At 59.5% G+C, this 17,039-nt stretch overlaps 1 protein-coding gene across 1 annotated transcript; it reads left to right on the plus strand.

The window, feature by feature from the left end:
- The first annotated feature begins 825 nt into the window (after positions 1–825).
- On the plus strand, positions 826–15,653 carry Tvp23a (trans-golgi network vesicle protein 23 homolog A). Its single transcript, XM_026380020.2, has 5 exons — positions 826–858; positions 1,117–1,196; positions 14,390–14,534; positions 15,008–15,097; positions 15,241–15,653. The coding sequence occupies exons 1-5, from the start codon at positions 850–852 to the stop codon at positions 15,466–15,468; spliced, it is 552 nt and encodes a 183-aa protein (XP_026235805.2). The 5' UTR covers positions 826–849; the 3' UTR covers positions 15,469–15,653.
- Positions 15,654–17,039: the final 1,386 nt, after the last annotated feature.

A 17,039-nucleotide genomic window follows, 5' to 3' on the forward strand; every position in this document is an offset into this window, starting at 1 on the left:
CCACCCCACCCCTCACCCCACCCCCAACCTACACCCCCACCCGCACCTCCCACCCCCCACCCCCACCCTCACCCCACCCCCACCCCCAACCTACACCCCCCACCAGCACCCCCCTCCCCGCCCCCTCCCGCTCCAGGCGCCATGCGCGTGCTCCAGGCGCCATGCGCGTGCTCCAGGCGCCATGCGCGTGCTCCAGGCGCCATGCGCGTGCTCCAGGCGCCATGCGCGTGCTCCAGGCGCCATGCGCGTGCTCCAGGCGCCATGCGCGTGCTCCAGGCGCCATGCGCGTGCTCCAGGCGCCATGCGCGTGCTCCGTGCTCTCACAGCCTTTGCGGAGCGAGGCTGCAGCGGGTCCCTGGGAACAGGCAGATTCCGGGGCCGCCATCCGTGGGGACAGGGCCAGGCCTGGGAATGCGTTTCCTAAGGCGGATCCTCTGAGCCCCAGAACGCGGCTGCCAGGCTCTAACATCCGTCCATTCCCTCCCTTCTGCAGCGTGCCCAGCGCTTCCTGACCCACCCCCACTATCTTCCCAGGATCCCTGTCCTGGGTCCCCCTGACCAGTCCCCTCCCCTGGCAGCCGCCCTGGCCTCTGCGCTCCAGGGCTGGGGCTCATTCCCCTCCCGCAGGACCCTCCCCGCCGAGCCCCTGAACGAGCCCCTCCCCAGCCGGCCACTGCGCTCCCCCGGCCAGCTCCCGCGGCCAGCTCCCCCGTCCAGCTCTCCCGCCAGCTCCCGGCCAGCTCCCGGGCCTCCAGCCCCTGCGCGTTCCCGAGGCTCAGAGCCGGGGGCACCTGAGACCTTCGGTGGCAACGGGCGGACCTGGATCCTGGGCTGTGGGCTCCCGGGAGGATGAAGCAGGTAGGACCGCAGAGATCACCGCGGGCAGGGAGATGGCGAGCGGGAGGCGGCGGGAGCGCAGGCGGAGGCCGGGAGGAGCCGGGAGGCACCAACCCCAGCGCCTAAGGCTGCGCTGGGCCCGTGAGCAGGAGGCAGCAGGAGGCCTCAGGTCTCCAAGGAATCGCTGGGGAACCAAAGAGGCGCGCAGAAACCAGCCCAGGAGTGCGGAACCGTGGTGGTTAGTGGGGCCTGCCCTCCATCTGCCCCTGATGTCCCCAGGCCCTGGTAGATGATACCGAGGACGTGTCCCTGGACTTTGGCAATGAAGAGGAGTTGGCCTTTAGGAAAACCAAGATCAGGTATGTTGGGACTGGGCCCTGGGCAAGCAGGCGCCAAAGCCGCAGATTCATCCATCCGCCCGGCCAGGCATCTACCACCATCCCTCCATCCATTCCAAATATGCCTGAACCCACTGTGTGCCAGGGGACATGCCGTGGACAGATGAGACCATCCCTGACCCCCAGAGCCTGCAGTCTGGGACGGGTGTGATGCTGACATGGAACGGTCAGTCTGAACAAAGAGATTAAGGAGGTCATTATAGGATGTGAGAGGTCGGGAGGAGATCCACAGGGAAAGTTCTGAGGAGGTGGCCCCTGAGCTGAGACCTGGATGAAGGGAGCAGTCAGTGTTGGGGACTCTGGAGCAAGAGAAGGGAGGAGAGGGCAAAGGCCCGAGGCTGTGGCAGGTCAGGGAAACAGCACTGTGGCCACCAGGCAGTGGAGGGGGCAGTGGAGGGAAGCCGTGGCAGGAGGCTGTACCAGGGGAGGGCTTGACTTTTCTTCCAATCCCTGCTCAGCTCTGGCCAGACTTGTCCTGGGTCAGGTCCCACGCCTGCCTGTCCCAGGCAGTAGGACCAGGGAAATGACCCATGAACATGGCCGCTCACAGTCAAGCACCTGCTGCATCTAGAAATATTCACAGCCTAGAGGCAGGGGCCCTGGTATCCAAATGCCATTCTTCATCATCATCTTTATTATCATTTAATTTTGGGAGCACTGGGCGTTGAACCCAGGGCCCTACGCATGCCAGGCGGGTGCTCTGCCACTGAGCTACACCTCTATGCCCAATACCGTTCCTTTCAAAACCTTTTTTTTTTTTTTTTTTACATTCAGTTCTCTGATTTAGATCCAATAACCCCAGAATAGAATAGACTCCGTCAGTTTCCTATAGTGACTAACAAATTCTCCCAAACACGTTGGCTTAAACTTCAGAAGTTGATCCTCTTGCAGCTCTCGAGGCCAGACGTCCACGCGCAGGTTTTCTGGGCTGAAACCAACGTGTGGCAGGGTCCGTCCGACCGCTTCGGAGGCACTGGGGGGTGGGGGACCCACTCCTTGCCTTTTCCAGCTCTTGGTGGCTGTGGGCCTTTGTGGGGCCACCTTTACCTGACCTACTCCTCTGTGTGTGCCTACCGTCTCTCCTTACCTCTCTCCTTACCTCTCTCCAAAAAGGAGATCTCTGGTGGCATTGAAGGCCACCAGGACAATCCAGGATCCTCTCAAGATCCCTAAATAAATGGGCCCACAGTCCCTTTGGCCATTAGGCCACGTTCCAGAGATCAGGACCTCCGTATGGGGTGTTACTCATCTGACTGACGACCAGTGATTTGGAGAACAGCCCAGTCAGAGAGCTAGAATTCTGGTGAGGAAACCTACGGGATAGCTAAGCTCACGTGTTCAGTTTTCGGTGGGATCTCCCGTGGGCCTGACTGGGTGGTGGCTGGAGACGAGGGTCCTGCCTTACAGAGCCGTGAGTTCAGGATGCCTGACCTCAACATACCTGTCATTTGGGGCCAGATCCTTCTCTGTCGTGGGAACCGTCCCGGCATTGCAGGACGTTTTGGCGTCCCTGGGCTTGGTACCATCCCTGGCCTCTACTCAGCAGATCCAGGAGCATCCAGTGAATTCTGCAGACCCCCAGGTGCCCTCTGGGAAGCGCCTCCACTTAAAAGCCACCGTGCGGGCGGGGGGTGAGCACCCAGGCTGCCGCAGCTCCCAGCTTTACCGCGTGATGAGCAGAAGCTTGGGCCGTTCTCCTGACGGAGGGGGCGGTGACACTGAGCTGGGACCTGAGGCTTGGGGCCCTGAAGTGGTCAGGGAAGGTGGCTGTCTGTGAGAGGCCTGGAGGCGGGGCTGGAGTTTGGGGTGGTTCCCTGTGGCTCAAGACCAGAGGCGCTGGCTAGTGGCCGGGTCCAGACCCCAAGGGCTGACAAGTTCTAGGACGTCTCTGTTCACTAGGACTTCTGGCGGATGGACATGTGCTCTGTTTGCACTCTCTGGTATGGGGCCACTCCATGCCTGTGGCATTGAGCATGAAAACGGGCCTCGTGTGACCAAGGGGCGGAACACTTGACTTGATTTCCCTTTAGTGAACTGAAGTGTGAACGGCCACACGAGGCTGCCTGTCGGACGCTGTGGTTCTCCAGCTCCGCCATCAAGGCGCTGTGGGCAGGGCAGGGATGTGGGCAGGCCCGCAGGATGGAGGACAGGCTGGGAGCTGGGACCAGGGCTCCGGTGGGGGTGGTGGACAGAAGAGGCCCAGAGGGAGAATCAGCCTGCCCTGGTCAGGGTGACACTCGGGCTTCTGTTCCGGTGACCCAGAGGAGACAAGGTGTGGACCCAGAGTGGTCCTTTAGTTAGATTGTGGTGGAACACTCCAGTGGCCAGGCTCAGTGGGCAGCTGGCGGAGGGGACAGGAGCCGGAGGCGTCCTCAGTCAGAGACCTGGGAGGCAGCAGCCCACAATCTCTTTGTGTGGGCGCCTCCAACCCAGAGTCCTCTGTGTCCCAGCGCATCCCTGGGGGTGGCCCTGGACTGACAACCAGACTCCCAGGGGACATACATTTAAAAAGAGCTCCGCAGTCGGTTCTGAGATGAGGAGATCCTGAAAACAAGCAGCCAGAGAGTAGCAAGCCATTTGAAACCCTTGGAAAACTATTATCTAAGTTTTACCTGTGTGTCACTTTAGAAAAAGGACCCAACTTTAATTGGAATAGCAAAATACAAGAAAGTTAAGCCCCCAGTCCAGAGTGAGCACCGCTGTTGCAAATCCCTGTTGAACTTGCGATTCCTGTTGACTCTGGAGGCAGGTGGTGGAAGAAGCTCACAGCCGAGCCCAGGAGTCCAGTCCACGCCTTCCCTCACCAGCTGCGGGCTTGGTGATCTGGGACAGGTCCCATGGCCTTGCCTCGACCTGTCTGCACCCGCCTGACGTGGTTGCTGTGGAGTTGACCTGCTGAGCGTGAGCAGGTGCCGGGCTGTGCTGGGGGCCCTGGGTCCGCGGAGGACGTGACTCGGCAGCACGGCTGGGCAGGCAGAGGACACACCAGCCGTGCTCCGAGTGTTTCCCTCAGAGGGAATGTTATTTCTTTTGTTTTGTTTTTACTTTTTATCATGATTTTAAAAACGATGACAAATTTGCCGTCTGGATTCCTTGGCGTTGTGCAGTTGGTGGTGTTAGGTGGCGTGGCGATGTTGTCGTCTTGTAAAACTGAACGACTCTCCCCGTCCCTCCCCACCCTGGCCGCCGTTCCCGGCTGCCTCTGTGACTCTGACCACGCAGTCACCTCAGGGAAGTGCCCTGTTGCAGCTCCTGTGGGAGTTTCCTTCCTCTGAGGGCTGACTAAGGTCCCTTGGTACGCAGGCGGCGCTTTGCTAGTGGCTCAGAGACCCAGCGGTGAGACTGCGGGGCGGGGGGGACCCAGGGCAGTTGTCTCAGCAGTGAACAGCCCCCCGGGCCCCCACATCCTGCTGACACCTATCTTCTGGGTTTGGGGGGTCGCCGTCCTGGTGGGTGTGGTGGAGATGGCATTTCCCCGTGGCTGGGGACGTGCAGCTGGTGGCCCTGTGTGGCCCGTCTCTGACTGAGGTGTTACATTCCTGGCTCTGGAGTTCTTGGTACCGTGCAGTCATCAACGCTCATCAGATCAGTGATGCGGCCACTTCCCACGTTCCAGGGGCCACTCTGGGGGGCAGCCTTCGATGGCCTGAGGTTCAGGTGGGCTCTCCCTCGCTGTCTGTTTTGGTGACCTGTCCGTGTGTGTGTCTGCCTGAAACACATCCTCACATCACAGATCCACGCTCGTTAGTCTGCAGATCAGCGTGCCATTTGTCACCCTCATGATTGGGCAACGTCACCACAACCTGGCTCTGGATCACTCCAGGTGGAGATCCTTTACCCATGGAGCAGAGACTTCCCATTTTCCCTCCCCTACGCCCTGGAAACCACCACGGCACTTTCTGTCCCCGTGAAGTTGCCTGTTTTGGATATTCTGTACAAACGGACTCTGTACTAGTTAGGGTTTTCCAGGGAAAGAGAACCAACCAGAAAATTCTGTGTACTCCAGTCATACATTATGATGAGAATAATCTGCAAACAGGACGTTAGTGCAGTCAGTCTCCCAGCACAGTGCACACCCACGATGTGTCACCTATGACCATAATCCTATATTGATCATCACCGATCTACCGTAGATCACGTGCTATGATGTACCCTTTGGTCATCACCTACTCCTACACAGTGGTCATGTACTTAGATCATCACACTGGCCTGTGCTACCTGTGATGCATGTTCATGTACATAAAGAGCCTGGTCCTCAGAGGTGTGCTTATGAGCTTATGGGGCTGAGGAGGCCACGGTCTCTCACCAGCCGGAGGCCGGGAGCCGCTGCTGGTCCCCCCAAGCCTGAAGGCCTGAGCCCCAGGGCGAGTCCCAGGACCCCTGCAGGGACACAGGATGTGGTTCTCTCAGTCTGTGATCCAGATTCCAGTCTCTTCTGGAAACATCCTCAGAGGCCCAGCTCCTGGGTCGCCCCTCGCCCAGTGACACTAACAGGCGGAGTTGTAGGACATGTGTCACCTGGCACACTGCACCCCAGGATCGGGTTCCTCTTCTGGTGAGGTGGCCTCCCTGTGGTTGCAGGCCCTGTCTGTCCACTCACACTAGATGAGCTGGGTCGCTTCTGCTTTTGGGGGATGAGCTTTGCTCTGGGGACAGGAGACACGGGGCTTCCATCTTTCGCGTCCTCTGGGGAGGACTCCCGATTCTCCTGGCAGATGAGGAGGGTACAAGTGCCCCTGCTCTCGAGCAGCTTCCCAGCCTTGTCACGGTTGACGGGGGGCGGGGGCAGGTGCCTCTTCATCATGGGCGCAGACCGGGCAGCATGTTTACAGCGTCCTTGGCCTCTGCCCACCGGTTTCAGAAGTACCCATCCCCAGTGATGGGAATCCGCGCATCTCCAGGTGCGGTTAACGTCTCTGACGACAAAATCGACCCTGGTGGGAATGGTCCTGTCTGTGTCTGGGATCTGGATGTGGATAAGTGAGGTTCGTCTTTGAGGAAGCTCGAGTGTCCTTAACACCTCTATGTGTGACACTGAGTCTAGAGAGGCTGGCGGGAGGGCAAGGAAGGAGACGGGGCGGATGACGTCTTGGTGGCTGGTCATTCTCAGAAATCAACATAAGAGGCCGGGCGCGGTGGCACACGCCTGTGATCCCAGTGGCTCATGCGGCTGAGGCAGGAGGATCTCGAGTTCAAAGCCAGCCTCAACAATGGTGAGGGCTAAGCTACTCAGGGAGACCCTGTCTCTAGATACAATACAAAATAGGGCTGGGATGGGGCTCAGTGGTGGAGTGCCCCTGAGTTCAGTCCCTGGTACCCACCCACAAAAAAAAAAACAACACAAGCACCTCTCCAGTGAGCACACGCGGCCCAGCGCCCTCCAGTGAGCACACGCGGCCCAGTGCCCTCCAGTGAGCACACGCGGCCCAGCGCCCTCCAGTGAGCACACGCGGCATGCTCCAACACGCCGAGCAGAATGACCACTCTGGTCCTCTGTTGTGACTCAGGAGCTCTGTCTGCTCAGGAGGACTCTGAAGACCCCTGTCCCCTGTGCCTTTGGGGGTGAGTCATGTTGTCCCTGGCTCTCCAAAGTTATTTTAAAATATAAAAACATGACACATAAGCAGTTCCCACCAAGAGCTGTTTGATTTTAAGGAAGGTTCATGATTACCAAGGAAAATAACCCACAGAATCAGGGAACTAGACAGATTTCAGTTCTCTTTGATCCGAGCACAACATCACAAATTCTGAAATTAACTCTTCCATCGACCACAGCCCCACTTCCTCTTATTTCTATTCCCTGTTCACATGAATTGAATTGCATGAGCGCTGCTGGCAATCACTGAAGGGCAGTTTCTGCTAAATTGTGACCCACATAATCCGGAAAGCCCTTGGGGACAAGGAGGGGAAATTGGCTGGTTCCTGGGAGCTCCTCTGGATAGCAGCCCGACTGCGTGGACCTGGACTAGCCGCCCTCTCACCCCTTTATTCCAGGGTTCAGCTGCCAGTTAGGCCTGGATCACCCCTCACTGGGGACAGTCCTTCGCACTGTAGGACATTTAGCACCATCCTGGCCCGTGTCCAGTAGCGCCAGTAGACAATTCCCAGGTGACACCAGGAGCATCTCCAGGCGCTGCAGGGCATCCCGGCCACACCTCTTCAGAACCGCTGCTGCCTTCTCTTCTCATTCATTTATTTCCATTAAATCAGCAAAAATTTCATGCCCTTTGTGTGCCAGGCACCGACCGCGAAGGGGACACAGAGGGGACATTTCAACCTGTTCCTCTGGATCTGGAGCGTCCTTTTACTCTAGAAAGCAGGAATACTTTTAAAATGTCACAGGCTGTTCTAGGAGGACACAGAAGCCAGTTTAGGGGACTCCCACAGGACAGGTTGTGGCAGGGACTGAGTGTGCACCGATGACTTCACTCAGCTTTCCACCAACAATGGCCTGTGCCCAAGACCTCGAGCATCCTCTGGTGTGCGGCTCGGTGATGGCTCTTGGGAGGTGGGGGCGTGGGGACAGACTCGATGCTAACTATTTGTGCCCCTGAGCGGGTGCACCCCGACTCCAGACACTGGAGTGTGAGGAAGGACAGGATGGCTCCATCTTGCCGCAGGGAAACGGGAGCTCCCTGGACCGGAGACGGACCCAAGTTGCGATTTGGTGTCTTCAGAACCTACCCAGATTCTGGAAGAATCTAACAATGCTCCAGGTGAAAAGGCCCGTGAGGGGGTGAATTCTGCTCCGTTTGCAGAGAACTAAACAATCACCCCCACTCAGAGGAGCTGGGAGCAGGGCCAGCTTCTGCCTCCCGGGGGTGCCGCCTGCCCTTAGGGCCTCGCTGCTGCTGAGCCCCGCCGCAGGCTTCCTGGGCCCTCTGCTCTGTTCTCTTTCCTGAGTCCTGTTTTAAGAGGTGAGGGACGGCAGCTGCCCCAGGGCCTCGTCCCCTGGCCCTGTCCAAACCACCCCACAAACGCAGCGTCCACACACAGGGTCCCAGCCCTCCCACGCTGTCCACAGAGCTGATGCTGGGTGGCGGTCTGCCCTTGGCCGCTGCAGGCCACCAGCGCGATCCGCTCAGCTGGGGGCTGTGGCCCAGGTCTCAGGAGGTTGCAGTTAGGGGCCCTGCCCTCATCCAGAGGCCCCGCTGGGTTGGGAGGAGCTATTCCAAGATGGCGCCTTCCTCCGCGGTTGGCTGGGGGCCTGTCCACGAGGCTGCTCAGAGCATGGCAGCTGGACTCCACCCAGGAGCACAAGGGACAGAGAGAGAGACTGAGGAAGAAGCTGCTGTGAGGACCACCTCCTCTGCACGTCTCTCCTGGAGTCTCCTGTCAGCCATTCTCAAGGCCCGTCTTGGGTTCTTTGTCTTTGGAGAACTCTGCAGCTTTGGCTAATAGATAGGTTCGGAGGTCCAGCGGGTCAGGGAGCGCATGAAAGCCCCGACCTGGGCTGTGCCGGCTCTTCTGCAGCCTGCGCTGGGAGGCGGGTCCCCCCTCGGGCCCAGCCTGGGCTGACCTGACCCTGGGCATTCTGAGGCCCAGCGGACCTGCCCCGACAGTCGGGATGTCTCTTTAAAAAGAAATCAAGAACAGAAACAAGAGGGGAAAGCTGTGGCCACCCGAGGGAAGTCTGCTCCTCCAGTCACTTCCACACACCACCTCGGCGGTGCGGCCTTTGCAGAGAGACTGGGCACACAGCCCTCAGCACCCGGGACGTCCTGCCAGCCCGGAACCCGCCCGTGGGCACAGGCAGGGAGCGGGGCTCGGCTGGGCGGCGGGAGGAGAAGCAGACCCGCAGGTGACTGGGCCCCTCCTTGCAGCACCACCCCCAGCAGAGAGAGCACCTGAGCGTGAGCGGCGTCTGGGCCCCAGAAATAAATAGCAGCGGGGCTCGTTTTTAACAAACAGCGGGGAAACATGGGCTAAGAAAAGGCTTCCAGGAAGCGCATCACCTGCCGGCTCTGCCTCCCCTCTCAGAACCCTTCACCACTGAGTCCAACGGGAGTCGAGTGGCCTCGTCACACCACATGTGACCGCACGTGACCGCGCGTTGGGCACGGCCTGGGCATTTTATCTCCCAAGAGGGTCGGACAGACATAGGTGGCAAATGTCACAGAGGGGTGACCCAGGCGTAAAGAGCTTCCTACCCTGTGTGGGGCCGAGGCCAGCAGCAGTGGAGCGGGCACTGGACCCTCCTCACGAACCTCACCGCACCAGCTGCCCAGGACGGGAGGGTGGGTATGGGTGCCCCGTGGGGGGCTTCTCCCCCCCCCCCGTCTCTTTCCTTTCTGCAGAGGAACTGTGAGCCCAGAAGTCAGGCCTGCCTTCGGGAATTTTCCTCATTTATCGCGTTGTAATGACCACTTGCTCAGCTGGGGATTTGGGGTCTGGATTTCTTGTTTCCCACCCCTTAGGGGCCACCGAGCACCAGGACACCTGCCCCTGCCCCCCGGGGGCTTGGTCTGCTCAGAAAGGAGTCTTGCCTCAAGGCAAAGCCAAGGCCACTGCTGATTCTTTCTTTCCATTTTTATTTTTTTGGTTCAAATTTACATCAAAGTTCAGAGAACAAAGAGCCTGGTGTCCACTGCCCAGGTTGGGTCATTATCGGGGGGGGGGTGGACACTTCTCACCCCATCCCGCCCCCGCCCCTGCTTCTCCATCATTCCAGATCCTACCCGCCTCTCTTACCAGCAGAGTAGCCTGGAAGGGACGATGACGCATGTGTCCCTGACACTCGTGCCACACTGAACGGCAGAGTGCTCCCGGGGGCCTCGAGGGGACGGAACTGAAAACAGAGTGAGGAGTTCAAGATGGAGAACACCCAGAGTGCGGATTTCAAAGTGATTAGAAAATAAAGGACGACTCTAAACGCTGTTTGTGAGGTCATCGCTACTGAAATCAGGATGACCCAGCCCCAGATCAAATCTGCTGTAGAAGCTGCTGGAAGGCGGTGTCCGAGCCTCCGCGGGAACGTGCCTGGGGCTTTCCCCAAGGTTCCGGTTCATTGGAATAAATGCTGACGCGCCCCGACCCGGTCCACTCTGCGTAGACACGGCGTCCACCCCACCTGTGCCCGTCACCTTACTGTGATCATGAGTCCTATTTTTAAGAGCAGTTTACAGAAAAACGGAGCGGAAAGCACGGTTCCCTGAGGCCCTCCCACCCCACTGCTGCCCCTGCTCGTCGCGTCTTGCATGAGCTGGGGACACGCGCTCCAACTGATGGGCTACGGCCATCGATGAGCCGGAGTCCACGGTTCACGTGAGGGTCCCTCCTTGGGTTGTGCGTCACTTGGGATCCGACAGGCGGGCACATCGGCCTCCTAAAAACCCCCGGGTTCCACCCCTTCCCTCTCCCCACCCCTCAGAATCCTTGGTGACCACTGGCCTCTTCACTGCCCCCAAGACGTGGGGAGAGTTGGGATCCCGCCGCACACAGCCTTCAGATTGGCTTCTCTTGCTCAGCCGTGAGCGCACAGTTCCTGGGGGCCTCGAGTTGACAACTCCATGGTCCCACATCCCACATCCGTCCGTCTGTCCGTTTCTCTGTCCAAGGGCTTCTCAGCGGCCCGGAGTTTGGGCAGTTATGGATAAAGCCACTGTAAACTGCGGACGTTGCTCTTGGTGTGGACATAGTTTTGGTCGTATTTGAATAAACGCGGAGGAGCTGCTGGTTTCTAGCACATGGATGATTTCTAGAGTGACGTGCAAAGATCTGTCTTTGGTGAGTGGCTTTAAACAGGAAACTTTTTAAAAAATCCAAGGGTGGCATACTAAGGGCACTGGTCCCCGAGTCGTCACCCATGCATCTCCAGAGGTCCCCAGGCCCCTTCCTGGTCACCACCCACCTCCTCTGTCCTCAGAGATGAGGTGTCCTGAGTTCTAGCACAACCCCTGGGTTTGCCCCTCAGGCAGCTCCCACACTAAGCTTTTAAAGGTGGGATTTTGGGTCTGGAGGGAGTGGGGGGTAGTTACTTCATTTGGGTTGACTTGGATTTTATGGGTGAATATTTTCCGCTTTGCTGGCCAGTGAACCAGTGTTCCCATAAAACTTTATTTACAAAAAACAGGCCGATGTGGGCCCCGGGGTGCAGTGTGTTGAGCCTGGGGGAGAGCTGGGCTTTTCCCTTGTGAAACTGATGTTGAGGCTGGGCGTGGTGGTGCTCAGCAGTGATCCCACAACTCGGGAGCCCGAGGCAGGAGGATGGCAAGTTGGAGGCCAGTCTGCACAACTTAGTGAGAACCTGTTTCCAAGAAAAAACTAAAAAGGGCTGGGATGTAGCTCAGTGGCAGAGCGGCCCTGGGCTAGGTCCCCTGTCCTGGGCGGGGAGATCCCGTGACTTCAGACCTCAGCCCCGTCTCCCAGGAGGAAGGCGGCCGTGTCCAGGGCCCTGGGCTGTGAAGTGCATCTACAGTAGAGGACACAAAGCCCAGCAGGGTCCCCCCGCCCCAGGGCAGCGCGAGTCAGTTCATGACGTTCCCGTTCCCCGGGTGCCATCCCTCTCGGGCAGTGACAGGTCCTGCTGGCCTCCTGTGCAGGGTGGGTTTCAGATGCTGGGCGGAAGGTGCCCCTGTTAAAGGGAGCAGAAAGGAGGCTCGTCTGGGGACCATGGAGGGCAGGAGTCTTGGGGGATCCCCGCAGAGATGAAAAGTGGGCCCCCAGGCGTGAGAGAGCGCTGTGGTCAGAGGGGAATTCTGCAGTCTGACTTGGCGGTGGAGCCGTTTCGGTGAGCTGTGGGCTGGGGTGACAGCCGCGGGGAGCAGCCGTTTCAGAGCACCTCACGGGTGCCACCTCCACACCAGCTCCTCCATCCTGGGACGCGGCTCTGTGGCACCCCGTGGGGCAGCAGGGGAGACCGAGGGGCGGTGCAGGGAGGCCGCGGAACTGCTCAGGACGGGAACCCTGCCAGTCTAGGCCCTGCGTCTCAGGGTGGAGGGCCATCTGCCTCCCAGGGTGCCCTCCCAGGTGTGACGTGGAAGCAGGGGCACTGGGCAGTGGGGATCAGCATGTGGGCACCTGGACCGCACAGGTGGCGGGAAGGCCGAGGACCACGGCAGGGGCTTCTTTGGAGTAACACACCCCTGCCAGTAGGAGGTAAGGCCACGGCGGTCAGCAACAGACCAGAGCCTTCCCACGGCTGCAATTCTTTTTGCGTTTTATTTTGGGAAAACCACAGCCAAAAAAAGAAAAAGGTGGGAAAACGTGGGTGGACGGGGGTTTGTTCAAATGCCCCAACTTCCCAGGTTTCTCCCGATGGGTGCACACGTGGATCTGCCTCCGACACCTTTTACAGGAAACATGTTTCTCTCTCATTATGTAGTTTTTCCTCTTTAACATCCAGAGGAGACGGCTGTTCCCGGTGGTCTGCATGTCCCCCCAGGATTCAGCATGACAGATGCACCTGCGGAGGCTCTGGGCCCGAGTTGTGACCTGCAAGACTCTCTGAACCCGGTCCCCCCGGGAGCTTCCGGGCAGGGGAGAGGTCCGTTCATCTTTGGGGCCAAGGGGCGAGGCAGTTAGAACTTCATTGTATGAAGACCGTTGAAAAATTTTCAGGAAGGTTTAAGGCAAAAAGTGCACAAGAGACTCTGAGCCTTATCTTCTGGAAAGTTCCAGGAAGTTCTGTTTTCCCCAGAGACCCAGAGGTTTATTAGGCACATTCAAGAGAGGACGTGGGCCATCTCCAGAGCAGGGAGCGGCCCCCGGAGTTTGGAAGTCCTGCGGGGTCACCTCCTGGCTGACCCTCCTCCAGGCCACGGGCGGCCCGGAATCTGACAGGCACAGAGAGAATGTTCTGGCGTGTTGCTGGTGCTGTGCCGTGGCCCCTCAGCCCCCCTGGGAGGTCAGAGTAGCTGATGCACAAGTCGGTGTGACCTCGGCTTCTGAGCCCGGCTAACGCTGCCGGGGAGCCAGACACCCCCAATCTCACAGGGGCCTGGGCTCGGCTTCCTCTGGCCACGCTTCTTCTTGGGGACACAAGCAGCCTCTTTCCCTCTGTGGCTCTGCCATGGCCTCTGCTCACCGCCTTCCGCTTGTGCTGGGGACTGATCCAGAGGTGGCCTGTGACAGTGTGCAGGCCGGTGACGCGGCCGGCTATGTTTTATTGAGATAATGCTGTCATTTCCTTCTCGTCCCGTGCAGGCCTGCATTTCTGGCTCCTGGGCACAAGTCAGGCCTGGCAGCTCTGCTCTGGGCTGCTTGGTGGCCTGGTGCTGAAGTCACCTCCTGGCCCCGCCCATCACAGACATGGCGCTCTGACTGCCCCGCGCCATCAGACCTGCTGCAGCTTTCCTGATCCTAGTTTTGTCCTCTAACTGTGCCCTGGGAAACTGGGTCACACAGAAAGGGCGCCGTGAGGGTCTCTTCTCGGAGCCGCTCCCATCGCCTGCCTGACCCCCGCAGGCCTTCGTCCGCTCTGGACAGTAGTGACCTATTTAAGTCGCCCCAGTTGACTTCAGGATGAAAAACAGAAGCAACCGGTGCGGGTGCGGGTGCCGGTTGGGGTGCGGGCGTGGGAGCGGGTGTGGGTGTGGGCATGGGCACTGGTGGGGATGTCTGTGCAGGTGCTGGTGTGGGTGTGGGTGCGGGTGTGGGCACGGGTGGGGGTGCCCGTGCAGGTGCAGCGCGGGTGCTGGTGCGGGTGCGGCGTGGGCCATCGCTTCCCAGCTCTCTGCCTCTGGGTGGGTTGGCGTCGAGGCACAAGAGCCACCTGCCCCAGGTGAGTGTCCGCCTTCAAGCGCCGCTCAGGCCACTCTCGGCTGGGCAAACTGTCACAGCGGCCGTCCTGTGGTGACCGGTCTGCTCTCCAGGAACAGGCGTCCCCTGACCTGGGGCCTCCGCTGCGGGCCGCGTGTCCGCTGGGTTCCTGGTGGAATAACCTGACCTTCATCTTTAGGGAACTGGTCCTGTGGCTGCGAGGTGGGAGGCAATGGCCTCGGTCACGTTTCACTTCAAGGCGACCTTGTGTGGGAGAGGCCAGTGGTACCTGGAGGCACTAGGGAAAACACTGGGCTCTTGGAGGGAGAGAAACGCAGCCAGGCCACAGTGACGCGCTGGGGGCTGAGGAGGAGGCGGCGGGAGGGCATTCCCCAGGCGCTGCCACTCCGCGGCCTGGCGTGGCCGACTCTGATGCGGCCTCCCTTGTCTCCTAGGCACCCCCTGGCCACCTTCTTCCACCTGTTTTTCCGAGTGAGTGCCATCGTCACCTACGTGTGCTGTGACTGGTTCAGCAAGAGCTTTGTGGGCTGCTTTGTCACCGTGCTGCTCCTCCTGTCCTTCGACTTCTGGTCCGTGAAGGTGAGGCCCCTCGCCAGTGAGGCGCTCTCTCCAGACGTGTGAGCTCTGCTCCCCGCGGTGACGTCCCCTAGGCACACGGGACCCCGGGTGCTCGGGTTTAAGCCGCCGAGTTCTGAGGCCTGTCACAATTAATTGGAGGAAAAGGGCTTTTAGAGTTCTGTGAGTGGCTCTGGGTGTGCGTAGGCTCCACCATGAGGAGACGCCCGCGTGGCTTTGGGCTCTGCTGAGGTTCCCACGTGGCATCCACGTAGCACATTCTAAGCTTCTACAACACGAGTGTCACCTGCACGTAGCAGTCGGGGGTCTGTCACTTTTTAGAGAACGCTTAGAGTTCAGAGACCTTGGGCGCCCATTTGGAAAGCCCCCAGGGTCAGCTGCCGTGTTCCTCCTGGCCCCAGCACAAGCTGGACGTGGACTGGGACTTTCGCTGTCCTGGCCGCGGCCCGCTGACGGTCCTCTTGCCGTCCTCCTAGAACGTGACGGGGAGGCTCATGGTGGGCCTCCGGTGGTGGAACCAGATCGATGAGGACGGGAGGAGCCACTGGATCTTCGAGGCCAGAAAGGTGTGCTGGGGGGGGGCGGGGGCGCTCCCTGGTGCCCCGGGGTGGGGGGCAGCAGTTCTGGCGACATGAGCGCGTGGCCAGAGCCACAGGGGGCCTTGGCCCACCTTCTGCCAGGTTTGAAAGCTGCACCCCTCGCCCCACAGGCCTCTCCGAGCAGCACGGCAGCCACGGAGGCCGAGGCGCGGATCTTCTGGCTCGGCCTCATCATCTGCCCCGTGATCTGGATCCTGTTTTTCTTCAGCACCTTGTTCTCCCTGAAGCTCAAGTGGCTGGTAAAGGACACCGGGACCTCTGGCTCTCCAGAGCCCGGCCGTGGGAGCGCGGTTTTGTCACTATTGTCATTGGTTGATAGGTGGTGGTGGCACTATTGAGACCGTCACACCCAGCACATTTTGGCCACGGGAAGTTTGGAGTTCAATAGCTTGGAGCTGTACAAGCATCGCCACCTTCATTTCAGGACATCTTCTTCCTCCACAAACAGACTCTGTACCTTTAGTCTCTGTCCCTTTCCCCCAGCCCCGGGCACCTGCCCATTCTGGGACATTTCACATAGTGCGTGGTGTCTGTGGTGGCTTCTGTGGCCTAGCACCTTTCCCAGGTCTGCCCAAGCTGTAGCGGGTATCCACAGGTCATTCCTTTTTGTGGCTGAACAGTATTCCACAGTATGGTAGACGCTTCTCTTTATCCATTCATCAGAGGACGGTCACTTGGTTGATGATGGCCTTGGCTCTCATGGGTGATGTGGGTGACAAAGAAGCTTTGTCTTATCAGATGTCTGTCTTGCAGTGCTAGGAATGGCACAGAGCCTGTGCAGGCCGAGCTTCATCCCCAGTCCTCAGGCTCAGGAAAGCTCCCCCAGTGCTAGGGACGGAGCCCGGGCCTGCTCCACCGAGCCACAGCTCCGGCCTCGCTAGGCCGCCCAGGCTGGCCCTGCACTGGCCTCCTCCTGCCCGGGCCCTGGTGACTGGGTGCAGGAGTGCAGCACCGTGTCCGGCCGAGGGAGGGGTCTGTTAAAGCCAAACCCACACACCCTGCCTGGACGGGGGCCCTCTAGGTAGGGAGAGGCCTGCGAGGTCGGAGTTCCATTCTGGAGGTGCGTGTCCACTGCCGTGGTCTAGTCCACCTGGGGACACGTCCAGATGTAGCGCCTGCCCCCGTGGAGTTGAACACGGGGCCTCCGGGCTTTAGTCGCTCTGTGCTTCTGCTCCCTGCTGTGAAATGGGATGGCAATGGCACGACCCTCGGGTGGGGGCGGGGCGGTGTCCGTCCGGCAGTGCTGCTGGTCACTGCTGGCAGGGTCCTTTCCCGGGGTCGGGCCAGGCTGGGTGGCCCTCACAGCCCCCTCTGCTCTGCCGAGCCAGGCCCTGGTGATCGCCGGGATCTCGCTCCAAGCCGCCAACCTCTACGGCTACATCCTCTGCAAGATGGGAGGTGAGAGTGACATCAGCAGAGTCACGGCCAGTCTCCTGTCCCAGACCGTGTTCCAGACGGTGAGTCACTGAGCTCGTGCCCAGGACCCCCCTTCCTGACCTGCGGGAAGCGGCCTGTGCGAGTCACCTGACAGCAGGCTGCTGCTGGCACTTTCTATTGGGGCAAAATACACAAAATGGAGCACGTGAACTATTTTCAAGTGCCCAGTTCTTGGCATTAAGTGTGTGCACGATGCTGTGTGACCATCACACTGTCCCTGTCCCATTGCCCCGACTGAACTCTGTACCCGTGAAACACTAACCGGGTCCCGTCCCCCCGACCGGCACCCACCACTCTGCTCTGCCTCTGGCTCTGAGGCTCAAGGGCCAACTCTAGGTGTGATCTTACGGAACCTGTCCCACACCGTCATTCAGTCACTGAAGAGTGACTTCTAGAACCTCCAGAAGTAAGGACAGAATCAGGAAGATTTCTCACATTTTTAAAGTGAGCAGAAACTTCCAGAAGTGAGAAA

This window comes from Urocitellus parryii, chromosome 9 (genome assembly GCF_045843805.1).
Source record: "Urocitellus parryii isolate mUroPar1 chromosome 9, mUroPar1.hap1, whole genome shotgun sequence".
Lineage (NCBI taxonomy): Eukaryota > Metazoa > Chordata > Mammalia > Rodentia > Sciuridae > Urocitellus > Urocitellus parryii.